Raw genomic sequence first — 22,571 nt, forward strand, 5'->3', positions numbered from 1 at the left:
AAAAAAAAAAAAAAAAAAAAAATAGCCAGGCATGGCAGCACACACCTTAGTCCCAGCTACTTGGAAGGCTGAAGCAGGAGGATCACTTGAGCCCAGGAATTCAGGGATGAAGTGAGCTGCGATGGTGACACTCCAGCCTGGGTAACAAAGTAAGTAAGACCCTGTCTCAAAAAAAAAAAAAAAAAGTCGGGCGCGGTGGCTCACACCTGTAATCCCAGCATTTTGGGAGGCTGAGACAGGCAGATCATGAGGTCAGGAGATCGAGACCATCCTGGCTAACACGGTGAAACCCCGTCTCTACTAAAAATACAAAAAAAAATTAGCCGGGCGTAGTGGTGGGCGCCTGTAGTCCCAGCTACTCAGGAGGCTGAGGCAGTAGAATGGCGTGAACCCAGGAGGGTTTGCAGTGAGCCGAGATCGCACCACTGCACTCCAGCGTGGGCAAATGAGCGAGAGTCTGTCTCCAAAAATAAAAAAAAAGCAAAATGATCACTGTTCAGAGCAGGGTCTGGAGCTCAGTAAGGCCTTCTAGAAGTACCAGATCATGGAATCAGTGAGGAATGAACAACAGCACTGGGTTACCAACTAAACTCCTTTGGAAGCCTGAGAGAGAGAACTAACATTTAATGAGCACTTCCTACATTCCAGGTGCCATTTACAAGGATTAACAATTTAAATTCTCCCCAAACTGTGTTAATTAAGTACTAACATGACCTCATTTTACAAATGACAACACTGGGGTTTGGCCAGGTGCAGTATCCCATGCCTGTAATCCCAGTACTTCGGGAGGCCGAGGCGGGTGGATCATCTGAGGTCAGGTGTTTGAGACCAGCCTGGCCAACGTGGCAAAACCCAATCTCTACTACAAATACAAAAATTGCCAGGCACAGTGGTGGGCACCTATAATCCCAGCTACTCAAGAGGCCGAGGCAGAAAAATCGCTTGAATCCGGGAGGTGGAGATTGCAGTGAGCCAAGATCCTGCCATTGCACTCCAGTCTGGGCGACAAAGCGAGACTCTGTTTCAAAAAAAAAAAAAAGGCCAGGTGCGATGGCTCATGCCTGTAATCCCAGTGCTTTGGGAGGCTGAGGCGGGCAGATCACGAGGTCAAGAGATAGAGTAGAGGCCATCCTGGACAACATGGTGAAACATCGTCTCTACTAAAAATACAAAATTAGCTTTACGTGGTGGCACACACTTGTAGTCCTACCTACTTGGGAGGCTGAGGCAGGACAATTGCTTGAACCCGGGAGGCAGAGATTGCAGTGAGCAGAGATCAGCAGTGGCTCATGCCTATAATCCCAGCACTCTGAGAGGCCAAGGCGGGTGGATCACCTGACATCAGGAGTTCGAGACCAGCCTCGCCAACATGGTGAAACCCTGTCGCTACTAAAAATAGCAAAAATTAGCGGGGCGTGGTGGTGGGTGCCTGTAATCTCAGCTACATGGGAGGCTGAGGCAGGAGAATCACTTGAACCCGGGAGGTGGAAATTGCAGTGAGCCAAGATTATGCCATTGCACTCCAGCCTGGGCAACAAGAACAAAATCTGTCTCAAAAAAAAAAAAAAAGCATTTTTCTCCATGCAATTTTACCACACACAAGTATGTGTGTGCATGTATATATTTGTAGGTCTATAAATATATGTATCTGTGTATGTATGTATTTAAACAAAGGAAAAGGATGGCCACGTTTGTTTGTTGTTTTTTTTTTTGAGACGGAGTCTCGCTCTATCACCCAGGCTGGAGTGCAGTGGCGCGATCTCGGCTCACTGCAAGCTCTGCCTCCTGGGTTCACGCCATTCTCCTGCCTCAGCCTCCCAAGTAGCTGGGACTACAGGCACCTGCCACGATGCCCAGCTAATTTTTTGTATTTTTAGTAGAGACGGGGTTTCACCGTGTTAGCCAGGATGGTCTCGCCCTCCTGACCTCATGATCTGTCTGCCTCAGCCTCCCAAAGTGTTGGGATTACAGGCGTGAGCCACTATGCCCTGCCTGTCTTTATTTTTTCAATAGAGATGGCATCTCCCTAGGTTGCCCAGGCTGGTCTCCAGCTCCTGGGTTCAAGCGATCCTCCTGCCTCAGCCTCCCAAAGTGCTGGGATTAAAGCTGTGAGCCCCCGGAGCCAGGAGTGATTCCATCTGTTGATCTCTGCTGTGTTCTCCATGCTAAAGAGAGCCAGGCCCTTACCGGATGCCCCATAAATATATGGTGAATGAAGAACAATATGAGAAGCTAACACTCAGACCTCGCCATGGGCCAGGACATAAAAGAATTAATTTAGGCCGGGCACGGTGGCTCACGCCTGTAATCCCAGCACTTTGGGAGGCCGAGACAGGTGGATCACAAGGTCAGGAGATCAAGACCATCCTGGCTAACACTGTGAAACCCCATCTCTACTAAAAATAGAAAAAGTTAGCCGGGCGTGGTGGCACCTGTAATCCCAGCTACACGGGAGGCTGAGGCAGGAGAATGGCGTGAACCCGGGGGGCGGAGCTTGCAGTGAGTGGAGATCGCGCCACTGCACTCCAGCCTGGGCGACAGAGTGAGACTCTGTCTCAAAATAAAAAAAAAGAATTAATTTAGTCTTCAAGGCTATACTGTGAGCGAGGTGCTGTCAACATCAATGTTTTCCACGAAGGGAAACTGCAACTCCAAGAGAGGTGCTTGCCCAAGATGACACAGCTACTAAGCCATGGAGTCAGGATTCAGACTCAGTCCTGACCCCACAGGTGTTCAAGACCCCAATTCACACACAGAGGATGTGACAAGGGGGAGGCCCTGTATGGAGACAGTGCAAGAGTTCTAGAACCAGGAACTCTGGGACAGACATGGGTGCTGGTTATACATTGGGCATGGGCATTGTAGAAAGGGACGAAGGGCAGGAGTTTGGGCCAGGCGCAGTGGCTCATGCCTATAATCCCAGCACTTTGGGAGGCAGATCACTGAGGTCAGGAGTTCAAGACCAGCCTGGCCAACATGGTGAAACCCTGTCTCTACTAAAAACACAAAAATTAGCCAGCATCATGGTGCACACCTGTCGTCCCAGCTACTCAGGAGGCTGAGGCAGGAAAATCGCTTGAACCCAGGAGGTGGAGGCTTCAGTGAGCCGAGATCGTGCCACTGCACTCCAGCCTGGGAGACAGAGCAAGACTCTGTCTCAAAAAAAAAAAAAAAGCTGGAGATGATCCCAGCACTTTGGGAGGCCGAGGTGGGCGGATCACCTGAGGTCAAGAGTTCAAGACAAGCCTGGCCAACAAGGTGAAACCCCTTCTCTACTAAAAGTACAAAAATTAGCTGGGCATGGTGATGGGCACCTGCAATCCCATCTACCTGGGGGTGCCGAGGCAGGAGAATCACTCGAACCCAAGAGGCAGAGGTTGCAGTGAGCTGGGAGAGATTGTGCCACCGCACTCCAGCCTGGGTGACACAGCGAGACTTTGTTTCAGAAAAAAACAGGCTGGGCACAGTGGCTCACGCCTGTCATCCCAGCACTTTGGAGGCCGAGGCAGGTGGATCACCTGAGGTCAGGAGTTCAAGACCAGCCTGGCCAACACTTTGGGAGGCCGAGGTGGGTGGATCACAAGGTCGCGACTTCAAGACCTGCCTGGCCAACATGGTGAAACCCCATCTCTACTAAAAATACAAAAATTAGCAAGGCGTGGTGGTGGGTGCCTGTAATCCCAGCTACTCCTGAGGCTGAGGCAGGGAACTGCTTGAACCCAGGAGGCAGAGGTTGCAGTGAGCCAAGATTGTGCCACTGCACTCCAGCCTGGGTGACAGAACGAGACTCTGTCTCAAAAACAACAACAACAACAACAACAAAAGAAGCTCGCGATGAAAGGGAGAAATGAGAATTTCACCATAAGGTAAGGATATGGAGTTCTAGAAACTGAAAGTGGGTAGTTTTTGGGGGGCCCAGTTCCCCTCTTGTGTGAAAGAAGTGAACAGAAGTTCACAGCAGGTGAGGCTGTGGATCCCGGAAATGAGCCACGGAGAAATAACTAAAGGGGTCCCGGGAGCAGACATCGAAATTCCCGGAAAAAGTGGTGATAGACTCCCAGAAACGGACCAACTGAAATACCGGAAGTGAGCCTCAGACATCCAGGAAGCAGAAACCTGGATCCCCGGAAGGAAACCAACCAGCAGCACGCCTCACCCAGAAACGTGAGAGATGCCTTTTCCAGGAGCGCAGGCCAGAGAGGTAGATCTCCTGCAGCACAGGGGCACTGAGTTCCACTTCAGCCCCGTCCGAGGTCAGCGAGGGTCGGAAGCCCACGGCCTGGTGCGCTTCAGCCATGTCACGCTGGAGCCCTGGGAGTCGGGCAGAGTCACTCTTCAGGCCCCCAGCCCCTCCTCCATCAGACTCAGGAGTCCAGGCTCCCAGCCCCTCCTCCTTCATACCCAGATACCCAGTAGTCCAGGCTCCAGTCCCTCCTCCCTCAGATCCAGGAGTCCAGGCCCCCAGCCCCTCCTCCCTCAGACCCAGAAGCCCAGGCCCCAGCCCCTCCTCCCTCAGACAGCCTCCAGCTGCCTCTTTGCGCCGACCCAGGACTAGCTCATCCTTCTCTAAGCACCTGAGGGGTCTTGAGGGTCCTGGTTTATAGACCCGGAGGTTTTGAAGGAAGGACGTCAATTCGGGGCCTCTGGGAAGGCATAGAGAGGCCAGAGGGATAGCTCGCGTCAACCCCTTTACCTGCTCTGCCAAGAACATGGTGCGGGGGCAGTGCCCTCCCCCCAATACAGGACTCTGAAGATTCGGGGGTGGGTGGAGGAGGGAAACTGGTCCAGGCTGAGTTGCGGGGTCTTGAGAAAAACATTAGTTTTAGACCCATATGAAACAAACACCTATTAGATATTGACGCTGTCCACCCCATTTCCGCTTCTCATGCCGAGGCAAGGGGGGTGGTGTCTATAAATTCATCCGCTCTGAGGTGGCCCAGCGTCTCCTCCCCCTGCCCGGGCTGGAGAGGATGGGGAAGGAAGCACCCACTGCGCATGCCTCGCAGCCTGGGATGCTGAGACTGTGAGCGGAGGCGAGCATGGAGGACAAGTGATGCAGAGGCTTGCACGCCCAACCCTAGACACAGGACTCCAGCCCCCGCAGGAGCCCGAGCCCCTGGGATCCAATACTTACCACGTTGAATCAGGGGTCCGCTGATCGGATCCTGGGGTCCAAACCCGAGTCCACCCCCGCCCCCGGATTTTGAGCGCCGGCCCCAAATCTCCCGCTTGCGTACGTCCAATCCCAGTGCAAGGAGTCCACCAGCGGGTCGACGGGCCTTTGGAGTCCTGCCCACTCCCAGATCACCGTCACCCAGAAACCCCGATTCCTGTCTCTAGTGTCCCTAGCCGGGTATTCAGGTCCGGGTTTTATCCCCGCCAGCTTCCAATCCCCGCGTTCTATCCCCGCCCCCTTAGAGCCACGGCGTCCAATCCCCTCCATCCGTTCGATCCCCAGTCCTCTGTCTCCTTTTACCCGGCCAGATTCTCCACCATTTGGCGGCTCGCATTCTGTGCAGCTGTTCGGAACTCGGGTTTCTGGGCTCGTCACTCGGCGCATTGTCTCTTAGTCTCCTGTCTCTTCGAGGAACAAGGCTCAGCTGGGAGGCCACAGCCCACCCCTAGGTGCATTGTAGTCAGGCGCGTAGGGTGCCGGAGCAAATCTCAGCCCTTTCACGCCAGGGAGGGAGGAGGGATGTTTGGCGGTAAGGAGGGCCCACCAAAACCACCCACGGAAGGTGCATGGATTGAGTTGGCAGGAAGGAGGCGCTACAGCGGGTTGGATTCAAGGTAGACAGTGGGACTTCCGTGAGGGAGAAGCAGCATGGATAATGGAGAAGGGTGTATTAGAGACCCAGCCCCGACTGAGAGGTCGAAATAGGTACAGAGAAGCAGAGACTGAAACACGGAACTCTCTTTTATTCGGCTTTGGGCGTCAGTGTGTTCTTCGTCCAAGCCTGGTCCCTTGTGCTCCTGGGTCCAACCTAGTCAGCCCGGGGAGGGACTGGGGAAGACGGTTTCAGGGGCTGGAGTTAGGGGAGAAGAAACGTGCGGTAGAAGGTCCGATATACGGATAGGCAAACTGAAGCCGAGGAGGGGACGAGCCGTGCCCGAGGTCACCCAGCGAGCTGGGCACTGCGCTGGCCCCCTCGCTGCAGGCCGGAGTCCTGGGAACCAAGCCGGGCTTCCGCCTCGCGCCACCGGCGGCGCCCATAGCTGTAGGGGTCCTGGGGCTCGCGGCTGGCCTTCCCTGAGGGCTCCTTGGTGAAGGCAGAGCGAAACCATTATATGATCGCCAGGCGGTGGGTCCGGCATACGCCCAGGTAACAGACGTGCCCGCGGTGCTGGGGGACCTGGTGCCGGCCTCGCCTGGAGAGGGAGCGTGGGAGAAAACCGGGTTCAAACCGAATTGAGATGGGGCGTGATGGAGGTGGTCACCCAAGCACTCCAAGACCAGCGGGGAGCACTTACAGATCACCTGGCCCGTTCCGCGGCCGGGAGGGGGCGCGCGCCCTTTACGGTCTCCCTCCTGCCCCGTCCCTGCTGCCACCGAGGTTTCTCACCTGGCTGCAGTATCCGCGTCCCCCGGGGGGAGAAGGCGAGGAGCAACAGCAGGATGAGGATGTGGGAAGGGAGGGTCAGGATCCGTGGCCCGTAGTTGCAGCCATACGACCCCATTCCGGCGCCGGGCTGATCGCCTCTGGGTGCGGCTCTGGAGCCAGGAGCCAGGGCCAGTTCCCACTTCCCAGGCGGGGAACACTGAGGCCAAAAGTCTGTGGGAAAAGGCCGCACCACACCAGAGGGGCAGGATTCGAACCCGGGTCCCAGCTTCACGCACCGCGGCTCCGGAGCCCTCACTGGGTGTGCAGGTCACACCAGCTGTCTATCCCCCTAGGAGGTCTGTGGAGACTCATCCACCTTAAAGCATGGGGAAATGGGGCGGGGCCGATGACACCCACAGGTAGAGCTAAGCAGTGGGATTCCACGAAAAGGGGTGGAGGCAGGGAAGCGCTGGCTCTGGTTGTAGATGTGACCTCACCCTCACCCTGTCATCATCTTCGGGAGGCTGTTTAGAGACCCTGGAACCTCGGGGGGCCAGGCAATGCAGGATGAGTGCGCATGTGGCCCCCTGGAGGGTGTGGAGCGAGGGAGACCACAAACACACTTAAGCGCCCCTCCGTTAGAAAACAAGGCCGAGGTGTCAGGCACCTGCCAGTGAGGGCTCCAGATGCACTGAAGCAGGTGTAGCCAGGGCTGTGTCAATGTGGAGGGTGTCCTGGGTTAACCAGGTCTAGTGCACAGTGTTGTGGGGACCCAGGACCCCATGGCCAGGCTCTGAGGGTGGAAGGGTGGGTGCAGACTCCATGCCTGCAGCAGAGGCAGAGGGGCCTTGTCTTCGCCTCTGTAAGATGGGTAGGCCCTGCCACCTTCAAGCTGCAACTCCCACTGACCTCCATGGAGGGCAAGTCCCCAGCCCTAAGCCCCAAGCCATGCTAAGGGAGGAAGCAAGGCCACACCCCCACAAGAAATTCTATCCTCCCCAACATATACCCCCAAACCACTCAGTGTCCCCAGCTGCAGAGGGCTGGGCACAGTTGGGCCTTGGAGGGACCCAAACAGGAAAAAACAGCCAGAGAGGTACAATGTGAGTGTTGGGGGAAGGTAGGGAGACTGTTCTGGGAAACTTGAGGGCTGGCTGTGCTGGAACGCCAACCCCATCCCCCACCAGGCAGGAGGACACACGGGCACCGCAGAGGGGAGGGACGCAGACCCACGAGGGGATGAAGAGTTGGACAAAGACCCTGAGAGAGAGCCGTGGAGGGGAGAGACCCTGAGAGCTGGAGGGGAGGGAGCCTGAGAGAGAGCCGTGGAGGGGAGGGAGCCTGAGAGAGAGCCGTGGAGGGGAGGGAGCCTGAGAGACAGCCGTGGAGGGGAGGGAGCCTGAGAGAGAACCGTTGAGGGGAGGGAGCCTGAGAAGGAACTAAGTAAGCGGAGCAAGAGGCCTAGCGACACAGATCCACAGAATGGCAGCCACCAGCAGGCCCCAAGGCCGGTCCCCCCACTGCTCAGGCTGGCACCTCAGCACCTGCGAAGGGAACCCCAAACCTCCTTTGCCCCCAGGAAATGGAACCAGACCCCAGCTGAGGATTTATTGGCGTAAATGCAACCATATAAAACATAAGTTATGAAAACACAGTCACGATGTGCCCTCCCCATCCCCCCAGCCCAGGCCCCTAAAACCCCTTCTGTGGGAAGGAGGGAGAGGAAGGGGGAGCCCCAAAACCGCCTAGGAACGCTCAGCCCCTGGGCCCGTGCAGGGCGGGAGAGCCAGGCCTCAGCGCATCCGGTAGTCAGTGGAGCAGGACAGCTCGCACAGCTGGCCCTTGAAGTCCAGGTCGATGGTGAAGTCCAGGTCCCGCTGTGGGGAAAGGGCGGGCGTGAGGGCGGAACCCACCAGGAGGTGGTGGCAGGGGGTGCAGGCAGGCCATGCGCTGGGTTCCAGCTTTCTGCCCATCTCCACACTGCAGACCCCAACTGCTGGTCCCACCCTAGCAGCTGCCCTGACCCTGTCAAGGGACAGCGCCACGTGGACACCCTCAAGCCCACTAGGTTCACTCAGGAGCGGAGCCTGGCTGCTATCCCTTGCCCTTGGATTTCTCCATCAAGACGTTTCCCATCAGCAACACAGTGATTGCTTCTTTCATAAAAAAGAAACCCTCTCCCAAGCCCACTTCTCCTCAGGCAAACGTTCCAGTGAAACGCAGTGGTCCAGCCTGCTGTCTCCACTTCTCCCAGGCTTCCTGGAAGACCCCCCACACCCTCCAGCACATGAAGAGGGGATCAAGTTGCCAACAGCCCCGAGGACTCCTCCCTCTCCAGTATCTGTTTCCCAGCTAGCGCCATGGTCCCAGGGGCTACATGAGTCTTTGCAGGGGGTGGTCCTGTGGTTGCAGGACGTTTACCAGCCCCCTGGCCCCTACATACCAGATGCCAGGAGCACCCCTTCTCCAGAGTGACAACCACAAATGTTTCCACAGATGGTGACAATCGTCCTCTGTGGGGGGGGGGGGCACTGAAACTGCCCAGCTGACAACTGCTGCTGTCACAGGCTCGAGGGCGTCCCGGGGTCCACATTCCATGACTGCCCTGAGTGCCACCCACCCTCGCACCCATGGGCCAGGACCCACTTTTCCAGCCCAGACCACTCCCAGTGACTCCAGGCTCCAGGCCTTCCATCCTCCGGCCTGCTCAAACCCGCCACACTGGACCTCTCTCTGCCCAGACCCTCTCTCCCAGAAGCCCCCCCAGCTCCCCTGGAAACCCCCTGATCTCAGGTGATGGCAGCTCCTACCAGGTGCTCAGGAGGAAAAGGGGAGCGGAAAACAAAAGCTGCTTTTCTCCTCCTCTCATGCCTCCCACCTGGGCTAGGAAACTCTGTGCACTCTACCGGGGGCTGCCTCTTGCTCTGGAGCTCACCCACGCCAACACCTGTCTGCCCTGCTCCCAGCCTGACAGAGGTCACCTCCAACTGGCATCACCATGTCACTGATCCCCTTGTGTAGACTGGAAGCACCAGGAGGACAGGGCTTTGGCCTGGGTCCCCAGGCCCATCTTCCGGTAAATGCTAAGAAATCTGCTGTGTAGACAGGCGTGGGGCTGAGGGGCTCAGGGACCCGGGAACAGGTAGAGGCACTCGCCCCTGCCAGCTGGCCCCATCCGCCCCAGCTACCCCCATCCCCTATGCTGCCACCATTCCCCCCCACCACTGCCCCCATCCATGCTCCCCACCCTGGCTGCCACCCTCCTGCCCAGCTGCCCAGAGCCTCACGTTGTTCTTGGCGTTGGGCCGCATGCCGATGGTGCCGAAGATCTCCTCGCCCGTCTTCACGGTCAGGTAGTCCTCCATGTAGAACACTGTCTGCTTCCAGTGCGTGTACGGGGACTCAGGGCCTGGGGGCGCAGGCGGGTCAGCTGGCCTCGGCCTGCTGCCCCGGCCCCAGTCTTGTGTTCCCTCTGTTGGAATGCCCACCCCCATGACAGCTGACAGGACTGCTGTCCGTGAGTCACCTCCCTGTCATTGAGCTTTGGAGACAGGGACCATGTCAGCCTTTTGTGGATGAGGAAACTGAGGCACTGCACACTCGGGTCACTTGCCGAAGGCCACGTGACTGCTACATGGCAGAGCTCACGCTGGAACACACGTGTCCCCATGGCTCCCTCTGCCCGTTTCTGTCACCCCCTCCACTATGTGGGCGCCCCTCGGCCCTGGCTCAGGAACAGCCCCCAGCCCTGAGGGCCCCGCCTCACTGGTGGAGAAGCCGGTCCTCTTGTGGCAGCGCGTGAACTCGATGTTGAAGTAGGCCACCAGGGCGTGCACATAGTCATTCCGCTTCACTTGCAGGCAGAATGGGGAGGTGAAGGTCAGGTCTTCCACCTTGACGGTGTAGATGTCCACCTCCTGCAGGACAGGAGAGGGGGAGCTCCGGGATGTGTCCCCACCTCGCTTCATCCCCTCCTCCCTGCCTCAAGCTCCCAGAGGGCCTGTGACCTCACTGTCCCCTTCCTGCTGGCCCTCCCTTATTGGCACCAGCCTCGGCTCCTCATTCACTCCTCATCCTGCCTGTCCGGCTCCCAATAAACCGCCTGGGTTTGAGCCCAGATTCTCTGCTCCCTTCTCTCCCACACCCAAACCTGGCGGCACCCCCCTAACTCTGTCCAGAGCCCACCCCGCCCCGACCCCACCTGGCCAGACCTCCTGGAATGCAGGCACCCCACTCCACCCTCTCCACGCTCCACCCTCTCCCCGACCCCTTCACAAGTCCACCAGCATGATGGCTCCAATCGGCAATCCAAACGCCAACAGAAAACCCTGCACCAGTTCCCCTGGTTCTCAGGAGGGTGGCCTGGGTCCCTGCCCCTCCAGTCTCCTCTCCATTCCCACTCAACAACTTCCTCCCCACAGGAACCCCCCGGCCAACCGCCCAGCCTCACCCGGCTCACACATCCCAGCTCAACAAATACTCATTGCCGTATTTTTTTTTTTAAACAGGGTCTCAGAAGTTAAAAAAAGTTAAAAACAAAACAAAACACTATCACCAAGGCTGGAGTGCAGGGATGTGATTACAGCTCACTGCAGCCTTGAACTCCCAGGCCCAAGAGATCCTCCCGCCTCAGCCTCCTGAGTAGCTGCAACCACAGGCACATCTCGGATCCCAGCCTGGCCCCCTGCTCTTCTGCAGTGTGTGCACCCGCTCATCGCCCTGGGTCCTGCCTTCCCGTGTCCGGGCTGTGGGCTTTAGCTGCCAGCTTCGGGTGTGTCCTCTGCCGGACACCAAGTGCCAAGCATGGTTCTCACAGCAGCGCTCACAAAGATGTTTAAAGGACGAAGTGTCTTTCCTGGGCCTCTAGCACCACTTCTGGCTGGCAGGTCAGGCTCTGAGACCTCAGGCCAACACTCTGGGACCCAAAGTCCCAGGCCAGGGCCAGGTGATGGCCTCTTTGGTTTCAACCCAGGGGGCACCTGGCCATGCCCACCCCCTCACCTTTATGAGGCAGGCGTTGGTGACCAGCTGTTTGGGGTCCACCACATCCACCAGGGGCTCCTTGATGGCCACATCTTTGATGCAAGACATGTCGAAGCCATACACGTTCTCCCACCCTGGGGACGCAGGCAGGGAGGGGGTGAGCCCGCAGCAGCCCACCCGGGGCCCGCCCGCCCGCTCCCGGGCCGCGCTCACAGTGGATCTTGTAGTCTTTGTACTGCCGGTCCTCGATGGCCGTCACATACAGCGTGGCCCGGTCTGGGAAGATGAGGCCGTCGGGCGCCTGCAGAGGGGCAGGGCGAGGCATGAAGGGTGGCAACGCTGCCCTGACTCTTGCCCCCGAGATGTGACCTTCTGCCCTGGTCTGAGCCACCGTCATGTCGCAGCGGCACTCACCCCTAACCCCCAGTCTATTTCCCACACGGCCGCCAGAGGGCAACCAGGGGCACCTCAGTCAGCTCCTGTCCCTCGAGGTTCTAGGGATCCTCAGACCCTCCCTGGCTGCTCTGAGAGGAAAAGCAAAGTCACACGGGGTCCCATAAGGCCCCACAAAATCTGCACATGCCCTGTCACCCCTCACCTCCACTGCTCCTCCTGCTGCCGTTCTAGACCCTCCTTCCACACGGGCCTCCCTGCTGCTCCACACGCAGCAAGGGAACACCAGCCCTGGCCGCCCCTCCACATGCTTCATCCAGCTCTCGGTCACCTCACCTCTCCCGGGGAGGCCTGCTGGGGCCGGAGCACCTGGGCTGTTGCCCTGCTACGGTTTTTCTGTTCCTACAACCTCCCCCCACATCGCACCATCTCCCACCTGGCTCGGGCTGTGGCCTTCTAACACCTTGCAGCCACGCCCCCATAGTAAGTCCTGTCTGTGCGAAAAATTGAGTGCTTCTGGCCCCTAGCCCACGCGAGCTGCACCCGTCCTGCTGGGGCCTCACCAGCCACTTGTCTCGGGCGTAGAGCACGGTGTTGAGCATGGACTCATAGAAGAGGCAGTAGCCCATCCACTCGCTGATGATGATGTCCACCTTCTCCACTGGGAGCTCCACCTCCTCCACCTTCCCCTTGATGATGGTCACCACTGCGGGTGGACGAGGGCAGCCACGTCAGCCCCCAGGAGGCTTGCCCCTCACCTCACCTCCCCCGAGGGCTAGAGCCTGGGGTCCCCACTCAGTTCGGAGAACTCGGTGAGCAGAAGCCATGAACCCTCTTAACTGGGTTTTAAAATTCATACATGACTCTGGACATTTTTGAGGCAGGAGCAGAAATTTTATGTGAACTGGGTATCAGGCAATGTAATGATTTTTTTTTTTTTTGAGACAGAGTCTCGCTCTGTCACCCAGGCTGGTGTGCAGTGGCGCTATCTCGGCTCACTGTACGCTCCGCCTCCAGAGTTCACACCATTCTCCTGCCTCAGCCTCCCGAGTAGCTGGGACTACAGGGGCCGCCACCACACCAGGCTCATTTTTTTGTATTGTTTAGTAAAAGAGCAAGGTTTTGGGCCGGGCCGCCGGTGGCTCAAGGCCTGCTAATCCCAGCACTTTGGGGAGGCCGCGATGGGCCGGATCAACCGAGGTCGGAGATCAAGCCATCCTCGGCCAAACAACGGTGGGGAAACCCCGTCTCTACTAAAACAAAAAAACTACACCCCGCGGTGAGTGGCGGGCGCTGTAGCAGCTACTCGGGAGGCTGAGCAGGAGAATGGCTGAACCCGGGTAGGCCGGAGCTTGCAGTGAGCTGAATCACGCCACTTGCACTCCAGCCTGGAGCGACAGCAGCGAGACTCCGTCTTGGAAAAAAAAAAACCAAAAAAAAACGAGGTTTCACCCGTGTAGCTCAGGATGGTCTCGATCTCCTGACCTCATGATCCGCCCACGCTTGGCCTCCCAAAAGTGCTGGGATTACAGGCGTGAGCCACGGCGCCCAGCTCCACGATTTGTGTTTTAACTGGGCAGGCTTGACATAACAAGTAACAGCATGGTCACGTTCTCAAAACAGCCTTATCTATTAGATAAGACACATGCAAACGTATTTACCAGGAAAATTACATCACAGTGGGAATTTGCTTCAAATGGACTTGGGCATTCATTATAATAATCTCTTTTAAAAAATCCCCCAATCTCAGCACTTTGGGAGGCCAAGGTGGGCAGATCACCTGAGGTAAGGAGTTCAAGACCAGCCTGGCCAACATGGTGAAACCACGTCTCAACTAAAAAAATACAAAAAAAAAAAAAAAAAAAATTTCACGCCTGTAATCTCAGCACTTTGGGAAGCCGAGGGAGGCAGATCATGAGGTCAGGAGATCGAAGCCATCCTGACTAACATGGTGAACCCCCGTCTCTACTAAAAATACAAAAAAATCAGTCAGGCATGGTGGCGGGTGCCTGTAGTCCCAGCTACTCGGGAGGCTGAGGCAGGAGAATGGTGTGAACCCGGGAGGCGAAGTTTGCAGTGAGCCGAGATCACGCCACTGCACTCCACCCTGGGTGACAGGGCGAGACTCCGTCTCAAAAAAAAAAAAAAAAAAAAAAATGCTGGGATGTACCTACAATGGTGGTCACGGAAAAGAGTGGATGCTGCAACATCCTGGAAAGTGTTAAACAACATGACAAGCAGGTGTTTAAGAAGCCAAGGGCAAGAAGCTGGTATGAAATGCTACTGGCGTGAAAATTATGCACGTGAATGTAAACACATTTACATATGTATGTGTTTGTAGGTCCAGACGTCTCTAGAAGTTAGTGTTGGTTAAACTCAGAGGAGGGCAACTGGGAAACAGGGCAGGCTTCTCGCTGTGAGAACAGTGGCCAACCACGTGACTCCATTACTCATTCAAGAAACTAGAGAGTGCTTCTCGCCCTAATTTTAAGACGGAGGCGCTAAGCTTGTGATTTTGACACTCAGATTCTCAGGCGGCCGGCAGCCCAGAAGACCATGGGTGGGGAGTTGCTGAATCTGTGGCCATCCGTAGACCCCACTGCTCTTCAGAGGGCCCTGGGGAAGCGGCGTATCACCCCCTCCACTCCCACAAACCCATCCTCTTTCTGGGCTTACCGTGGTCTAACTTGTTGGCTTTGACGATCTTCACCGCGTAATCAGAGATACTGGAACACTCGATCTGAGGGCCCAGGAAGAAGGGAGAGTGAGACCTATCCCTTGCCCCCATCCCCTCCGTCCCATCCCTGAGCCCTGATGGGCCCCCTCCATTCCTCAGGCCTGGCCCTGCCTGGAAGCCCCGGAGACTCACCCCAATGACCTTGCGGGCCCCGGCCTTGGCGGCGAACATGCAGAGGATGCCGGTGCCTGAGCCGACGTCCAGCACCACCTTGTCCTTGAAGAGGTGCCGGTTGTGAAACATGGAGTTGCGGTATGTGAGGGTACGCACCTCGTCCTTCAACATCTCCTGAGGGAAGAACGGCACAGAGACGCCGTGAGGGGCCCCACATTCCCAGCTGGAGAACAGTGTGTCCCGAGAGCTCGGAGGACCAGAACTCGGTCCTCTTGCTTCCTTCCATGCACCTCAGTTTCCCTGTTTTATTTATTCAATTATTTATTTTTATTTTATTTTATTTTTTGAGACGGAATCTCACTCTGTTGCCCAGGCTGGAGTGCAATGGTGCAATCTCAGCTCACTGCAACCTCTGCCTCCTGGGTTCGAGCGATTCTCCTGCCTCAGCCTCCCGAGTAGTTTTGATTACAGGTGCACACCGCCATGCCTGGCTAATTTTTGTATTTTTCACAGAGATGGGATTTCACCATATTGCCCAGGCTGGTCTTGAACTCCTGACCTCAGGTGATCCACCCACCTCGGCCCCCTAAAGTGCTGTGATTACAGGTGTGAGCCACCGTGCCCAGCCAGTTTCCCTTTTTAAAAAATCAGATTAGATGAACTAAACTCCCATCTTGGCCAGACTTCACCACTGCCACCTAAGAACCAGCGAACCCTGGCTTTTACAAGTCCTCAGGCTGGAGGCAGAGGCTCACGCCTGTAATCCCAGCACCTCAGGATGCCAAAGCTGGAGGATCACTTGAGCCCAAGAGTTTGAGACCAGCCTGGGCAACAAGGCAAGACTATCTCTACAGAAAAATAAGAACATCAACTAGGAGTGGTGGCGCATGCCTGTGGTCCCAGCTACTCCGAAAGCGGAAGTGGGGGGAACACCTGAGCTGGGGAGGTTGAGGCTGTGGTGAGCCACGATTGTACCAATGCCCTCTAACCTGGGTGACAGAGCGAGACCCTGTCTCTAACAATGAAAAATGGCAATTTTATGCATATTTTGCCATAATTTTATGAAAAAGGCCTCAGGGGGAAAAGAAAATTCCTTAGAATGCCACTCCTGCTTCGTTCTGGGATTTCAGATTCTCAAGGGTGCAGATTTCAGATCTCAAGGGTGCAGAAGCTGTCAGGCCGGGAGCAGCCGGGTGCAGTCCCACCGCCGGTCACTAGAGGGCGGCAGAGACCGTGGGCCTTGCCCGACCTCTGTCTAAGGCCCCAAGCACGCATGCGCGCTCCTACCCCAGCCATCGGTGAGAGGCCCCTGCAGAGATTCAGGCTAACCTCGGTCTCCAAGGCAACGACTTGGCGAGGCGACCCTAAGGGGTGCGCAGCAGAGGGGTAGAGGGGCGGCCTGCTGCCAGGGGAAGCAGTGCGCATGCGTGGGAAAACAGGTTCCACCCCTTCCCCAACATTTAACCCCTTTAAGATTGGGGCCTTGGGGGCTGTCCCCACTGACCTCGTGGATGCCAAAGTGGGCGTAGGAGTCAAAGTAGTAATCTTTGGATGTCATGTCCTCAGCATTGGGCTTCTCGCTGCTTTCCGCCTGGCCACAGGAAACCTGGGAGGGGGCCGATGGGATCATGGGTCAGATCTGGGGGCTCCCCACAGTCTCTTAAACCTCCAGGTCCTTACTTTTCCCTGAACAGTAGTATAGAACCCCCCAAAATCATACCATTACAACCCTACAGCCCCAGCCTGCCATCTTGCCCCCCAGGAACCCCAAAACCTAACAACCCCATTTTCCACTTCCAAGACCCCCACAGAGCACCATCCAGGGGAGCACCCCGATACCTCAGCCATGCCTACCATCTCTCCAGTCTCTCTGCCCCCGTCTCTAGCTCAGCCCACAGCTGGGGAGGGGAGGGGAAGGAAAATGGGGGCAGACATAGGGAAGGGCAAAGGGGGGTTGGAGGTGGAGTTAAGGAAGTAGCCGAGATACTCCGGGAGGCCAGCGGGGGCTGTGAACCTGGAGGGGTTGCTACTAAGTGTTTGGGGGCCTAGAGTAAACTGGTTTGAAGCAAGAGGGGTATGGTTAGACCTCAAGAAAGGGCCAGATGTGTGACAAAATATATTGATGTGGAGGTCGGGGTGGGAAGGAGTCTCACAAAAGGATATTTACTTCTTCAAGAGGCGGCTGGAGGCTCATCCCATTAGCCAAGGTGGCTACAAAATTCTAGGAGAGAGTAACAGGGAGAAAGGATTAGCTACTGGGAGTGGCTGCAGGAGGGCTGGGTGCGGGGACCTGGGCTCTGGCGGGGGGTTGGGGGGTGGGTTTCCAGCAATTCTCCTTCTTGATGGGGAGTGGTGGCAAAGAGGGCAAGTAATGAGGTGGGGTGTTTAAGAAAGGGATGGAAAGAGTGAGGGGAGAAGAAAGGGGGTCTCCTATCCCAGCTGTGGCTGGAGAGATGGTGGCCTGCCCCCACGTTGCCCCTCTCTGGACAGGCAGCTGACCACACACCTCCCCCATCCAGGCCAGGGGAACTGGCACCCACCACCGCCAGCTGTCGCTCCCTCTCATCACCTAATCTCCCCCAGATTAGGTGACACTTCCTGACACACACCCCTATCCCAGGGTGCCATGAATAGCAGGAGGGAATGAGGCTGGCAGGGTTTGCCACCTCTGCAAACCAGTCTCATGTCTGAGAGGATTCCAGAATAGAGGTGTTGCACAAGGGCACTTCCCTAGAGCTAGTACCCCAGCCCCCAGCTCCTGCCTTGGACTCAGGAGCCCCAAACAAAAACAGCTGGAACCAACCCTCTCCCTTATGACCCTCTGCCCACGAAGGTAAGGTCCCATGGAGGATGGGCAGCTCCTGGACCCTCTGAAGAATGAGCAGGCTCCAGAAAGTGGCTTGGGGGCGCGGTGGCTCACACCTGTAATCCCAGCACTTCGGGAGGCAGAGGCAGATGGGTCACTTTAGGTCAGGAGTTTGAGACCAGCCTGACCAACATGGTGAATCCCCATCTCTACTAAAAATACAAAAATTAGCTGGGCCTGGTGGCGGGTGCCTGTGATCCCAGCTATTCAAGAGGCTGAGGCAGGAGAATCGCTTGAACCCAGGAACCAGAGGTTGCAATGAGCCGAGATCAGGCCATTGCACTCCAGCCTGGGTGACAGATTAAGACTCCGTCTCAAAAAAAAAAAAAAAAAAAAAAAGTAGCTTGGGGAGTCAGCCCATCGCCCCCATTCAGACACCCATCCCAGGCCCTGAAGACTTCTAGGTGCGGCCAAGCCTTACACCTCTGGGAAAGTTATTTCCTCCACCACTAGAGCCCCAGGTGCAGGAGACAGCCAAGAGGGTGCAGAGTCATTACAGTAACCCCTGGGAGCTGCATCCTGACAGCTGAGAGCTGACCCGCCCCTCCAGCCAATGCCATGGGTAAAGGGGTGGAAGGACAGAGGCCCCATCAGATTACATCTCTTCCAGATGTGACCACTCCAAGAAGGGCCACGTCACGGGCCATGACCTACTAGGCTCCAAGCACCCTCCCCCCGAGCTCTCCCAAGCCAGCGGGGATGCCTTTAAGAAAGGTGCTGAGGGGGTTTCCCGCTGGGGCCCATTTATCAACACCACTGAAAACTACCGCCAGACAACCCCAGCCCGAGGGCTTCAAACGCAAGACTGAAACCTCCCCCACATGGCTGCACGAGAACCAAACCTTACTTGAAACCATTTCAGGCACCCACCCTCAGGACCCCGGGGCTCAGGACCCCTACACAGGGCTTCAGGAAGGGGGAGGTCATCTCCCGCCCTCACAAAGGCCCGGGAGAGATAAAGGGCTCCAGCAGAGGGTAAAGCTCTCAGTACAACTCCTTCCCAGCGGACGTACCCTCCTCCCTCCGCCCGCCAGGAAGAAATCCGACGGGAGGTGGGCTTCAGGACACGCCCCATGAAAAAGATGTCCCTCCCACACACCCAGAAATGGCCACAAGGGGGTGCACGGCGCCTATTAATGGGAAAATCTCCATCTAGATGCCCCACCACCACCCAGAGGGAGGTCACAGGGGCATGCCCCATCCCCCAACACCTAAAGCCCTGGGTGAGGGGGAGAACTCTGGGAGGGGAAATGGGGTCGGGGGGCCCCATTCTTGGTTTTCCTCCAGTCCCTAACCCAGAACGCACAAATCCAGGGCCGATATCCCAACAGATGCCCCTGGAGCTCGTAAGGAGGTTGTAAAGGGCTGAGAAGCACTGCTCCTCCCAAAAGACTCTCTACATCGTGGAGGGCCCCAGGTCCATCCCACCCCACGACGTGTGCCCGGGTCCCTGGGGAGGAGGGCTGGGGGCCTCAGGAGGGTAGGACCCCCTCCCCGCCCCCCCCCGGGCGCCCCTCCCCGGCCGGGGCGGGGCCTTTGTCCCGCACGTGGAGCCCGCCGGGCCACCGGACTCGGCACACCCCTCCCCACCCACCGCGCCGCGGCCACGTGGGGGCCTGGCCGGAAGCGCCCCCAGCCCTCCTCCACGTGGGAGGGGGGATAAGACCCTCCGCCAGGCCGGATGCCGAAGGCCCTTGAAAGCTAGGGAGCCGTCACCTCAAACGATATCCCCGGATGTAGAGCGTGCGGCGCCCCCGTGTGCGGCGGGGGACCTCCAACCCCATGTCGCCAACTTAGAGCCCTTTCCCCACCACAGAGGCGTGAAACATCGACCCAAAGCCGCCCCCCGCCCACGGCGGCGCTCCAAGCGCTCACCTCCATGATGCAGTTCGCGGCCTCGGCTGCCGCCATCTTCACCCGCAACTACTCCTCCTCCAGCCGCCAAGACCCCCCCCTTTCTCCTCACTCCCCCGGGACCGCCTTATACCAGAGGGTCCACGGCCCGCCTACCGCGACCCCGCTGGAAGATTTCATTGGCAATGGAGGCGGCCCGTCTGCGAATACCGTCTGTTAATTGGCTGGAGAATACGTCCATCATAGGTCAGGGGTTGGCCAACTCTGGCGTCCAGAATCCCGCCCCCTCAAGTCGACCCGGGATGGGGAAAACTGCCCGTCTATTGCAAGAAGCGCGACTGGTGATTGGGCAAAATCCACCAGGAATGCCCGCCCCTTTACCCCCAGCACCGCCTCAAAGCTTCCCGGGGAGCCCCGCGCTAAAGGGGCGTCTTGAAACAACTGTCCATCACCAAAACGACCCGCCTCTTAATCGCTGCCATTGGTTTATCCGGAAGTGATGTCACGCGGCCTTTCACCCTCGCCAAGCGGCCGGTCTCAAGGAGAACACGACAATTGGCCCACGAGTGGGGAAGAAGGCGGGGCTTCAGGCACCAACGATTGGCTCAAAGGAACGATCACTCGTAAGCCACTCGGTGCATCCTCCCAACCCGGGGGGAGTCTGGACGAAAAAGGGAGCTTGTGCTCATTATCTGGGGGAAAAACTGAATCAGTGAGAGGCCCAGAGAGAGGAATGGCGGGTCCCCAAGCAAGTGAGGAATAGGAGTCCGCAGTCAACACATTAAATCCCTAGCCTTTGACATAATCATTCCAAGTTTTTTAAACCCATCAACCCCTCTCAAGGCACTTGGTTTTTACCTAGTCCCTCCCCCTGCCAGGAACGCCCACCTCTCTTTGTCTGGTCAGCTGCTAAACGTGAATCAGAGCGCAACTTAGGCACCACTTCCTCCGGGAAGCTTTGCTTGATTTGCAGGAAAGTTCCTAGTTGAATGAGGCTGAATGCAAAGGGCCGAATGCGTGGGTCCTGCCCCTCCTCTCTCTGATCCCTCTGCTTCCCTCCGCTCACACTCCTCTCCAATCCGGGAATGAGCTCGCTCTTTGGTTTCTGGGCCTCGGCGCAGGCTATACTCTCTGGCGTGCCTCTGGCAAACCCCTGAGACTTAAAAATTTCCAATAGGATTCGGGCGCAATGGCTCACGCCTGTAATCCCAGCACTTTGGGAGGCGGAGGCGGGCGGATCACTTGAGGTCAGGAGTTCGAGACCAGTCTGGGCAACATGGTGAAACGCCCATTTCTATTAAAAATATAAAAATTAGGCCGGGCGGCCGGGCGCGGTAGCTTATGCCTGTAATTCCAGCACTTTGGGAGGCCGAGGCGGGCGGATCACAAGGTCAGGAGATCGAGACCATCTTGGCTAACATGGTGAAACCCCGTCTCTACCAAAAATACAAAACATTAGCCAGGCGTAGCGGCGTGCGCCTGTAGTCCCAGCTACTCGGGAGGCTGAGGCAGGAGGATGGCGTGAACCTAGGAGGTGGAGCTTGCAGTGAGCCTACTAGATCGCGCCACTGCACTCCAGCCGGAGCGACAGACTCTAGTCTCAAAAAAAAAAAGAAAAAAAATTAGGCCGGGCGCGGTGACTCACGCCTGTAATCTCAGCACTTTGGGAGGCCTAGGTGGACGGGTCACAAGGTGAGGAGTTCGAGACCAGCCTGGCCAATATGGTGAAACCCCGTCTCTACTAAAAAAACAATTAGCCGGGCGTAGTGGCGGGCGCCTGTAGTCCCAGCTGCTTGGGAAGCTGAGGCAGTAGAATCACTTGAACCCGGGAGGCAGAGGTTGCAGTGAGCCGAGATCACCCCACTGCATTCCAGCCTAGGAGACAGAGACTCCATCTCAAAAAATAATAAAATAAATAAAAATTAAAAAATTAGCCAGGACTGGTGGCGCACGCCTGTAATCCCACCTACTTGGGAGGCTGAGACAGGAGAATCGCGTGAGCTCAGGAAGCAGAGGTTGCAGTGAGCCGGGATGATGCTATTGCACTCCAGCTTGAGCGACAGAGTGAGACTCTTATTTAAAAAAAAAAAAAACAAAAAAAAAAAAAAATTGAAAAACGTGGCACTAAACCAACCCAAGAAGGGACACTTGTTTCCAGTGTTTGAGCTAAAAGAGGACACAGCTGGAAATATGCACTCAGGTCTCAGCTTGTGCAGGTCTGTGCGTAATCATGCTCTCCAAAAACACTACAAAGCACTGCCTTAATTTTCCGGTATGAATACATTTAGCAGGATGCAAATTTGCGAATAATCTACAAATACTGAGGATCGATTGTAATTGGTTTGGTTTGTCAATCCTGTACATTTCACTTTATTTACAACATTCTCTAGTGAAGGGGGGATAGGGCCCTAATAAAGAGACAAAACTGCTCAGGCACAGTGACTCATGGCCTGTGATCTCAGTACTTTGAGATGCCAACGGTAGGGAGGATCGCTTGAGCCCAGGAGGTGAACCAGCCTGGGCAATGTGAGACCCCATTTCTACATTTTTTTTGAGACAGAGGTACATCACTTGTTGCCCAGGCTGGATACAGTGGTATGATCTCAACTTACTGCCACTCTTGCCTCCTGTGTCAAGCGAGTCTCGTGCCTCAGCCTCCCAAGTAGCTGGGCATTTACAGGCACCCACCACCATGGCCGGTAATTTTTGTATTTTTAGTAGTGATGGGGTTCACCATGTTGGGACGGCTCGGTCTTGAACTCCTGACCTCAAGTGATCACCCCTCGGCCCTCCACAAAAAAATCTTTTTTAAAAATTAGTAGGGCCGGGAGCGGGTGTCACACCTGTAATCCCAGCAATTTGGGAGGGCCGAGACGGGGGATCCGATGTCAGGAATCAAGACCATCCTGGCTACATGGTGCAAACCCGTCTCTACTAAAAAATACAAAAAAAAACGGCCCAGGTGCGGTGTTTGTAAGCCTGTATCCCAGCACTTTGCGAGGCCGAGAGGCGGGGATCCGGAGGTCAGGAGATCAAGACAATCCTGCTAACCGGTGAAACCCCACATCTCTTACTAAAATAC

The 22,571-nt window shown here is 56.5% G+C and overlaps 3 protein-coding genes across 16 annotated transcripts in view; all 3 read right to left on the reverse strand.

Moving 5' to 3' along the window:
• Positions 1 to 5,366, reverse strand: part of CPT1C (carnitine palmitoyltransferase 1C) — a 22,296-nt gene extending 16,930 nt beyond the window's left edge. For 5 of the 12 annotated variants that reach the window (XM_017882152.1, XM_017882147.1, XM_017882148.1 and 2 more), the window contains exons 1-2: positions 4,694 to 4,900; positions 4,157 to 4,311 (exon numbers count right to left, since the gene is read on the reverse strand). In XM_017882152.1, coding sequence (XP_017737641.1) covers positions 4,157 to 4,311; positions 4,694 to 4,874 — 336 coding nt within the window. In that variant the 5' untranslated portion in view covers positions 4,875 to 4,900. The other 7 variants (XM_017882149.1, XM_017882151.1, XM_017882153.1 and 4 more) reach the window with 7 other exon arrangements.
• Positions 5,367 to 5,896: 530 nt separating this feature from the next.
• Positions 5,897 to 7,831, reverse strand: LOC108535824 (uncharacterized). Its single transcript, XM_017882161.1, has 2 exons — positions 6,564 to 7,831; positions 5,897 to 6,369 (listed from the first exon to the last, which is right to left on the reverse strand). Exons 1-2 carry the CDS (start codon positions 6,676 to 6,678, stop codon positions 6,020 to 6,022), a joined length of 465 nt encoding a protein of 154 aa, XP_017737650.1. The 5' UTR covers positions 6,679 to 7,831; the 3' UTR covers positions 5,897 to 6,019.
• Positions 7,832 to 8,136: 305 nt separating this feature from the next.
• PRMT1 (protein arginine methyltransferase 1) lies at positions 8,137 to 19,717 on the reverse strand. 3 transcript variants are annotated; one of them, XM_017882160.1, is made up of 12 exons: positions 19,511 to 19,650; positions 16,933 to 16,990; positions 16,624 to 16,722; positions 16,274 to 16,375; positions 14,788 to 14,943; positions 14,595 to 14,658; positions 12,482 to 12,624; positions 11,739 to 11,826; positions 11,544 to 11,659; positions 10,309 to 10,459; positions 9,830 to 9,951; positions 8,137 to 8,419 (listed from the first exon to the last, which is right to left on the reverse strand). In XM_017882160.1, the coding sequence occupies exons 3-12, from the start codon at positions 16,624 to 16,626 to the stop codon at positions 8,336 to 8,338; spliced, it is 1,029 nt and encodes a 342-aa protein (XP_017737649.1). In that variant the 5' UTR covers positions 16,627 to 16,722; positions 16,933 to 16,990; positions 19,511 to 19,650; the 3' UTR covers positions 8,137 to 8,335. The 3 variants fall into 3 exon arrangements, with proteins under 3 accessions (XP_017737649.1, XP_017737646.1, XP_017737647.1); XM_017882157.1 differs by lacking the exon at positions 16,624 to 16,722 and having other exon boundaries at positions 16,937 to 16,990; positions 19,511 to 19,671; XM_017882158.1 differs by lacking the exons at positions 16,624 to 16,722; positions 16,933 to 16,990 and having other exon boundaries at positions 19,511 to 19,717.
• Positions 19,718 to 22,571: the final 2,854 nt, after the last annotated feature.

Source organism: Rhinopithecus bieti, unplaced genomic scaffold, assembly GCF_001698545.2.
Source record: "Rhinopithecus bieti isolate Rb0 unplaced genomic scaffold, ASM169854v2 scaffold_12070, whole genome shotgun sequence".
Taxonomy (NCBI): domain Eukaryota; kingdom Metazoa; phylum Chordata; class Mammalia; order Primates; family Cercopithecidae; genus Rhinopithecus; species Rhinopithecus bieti.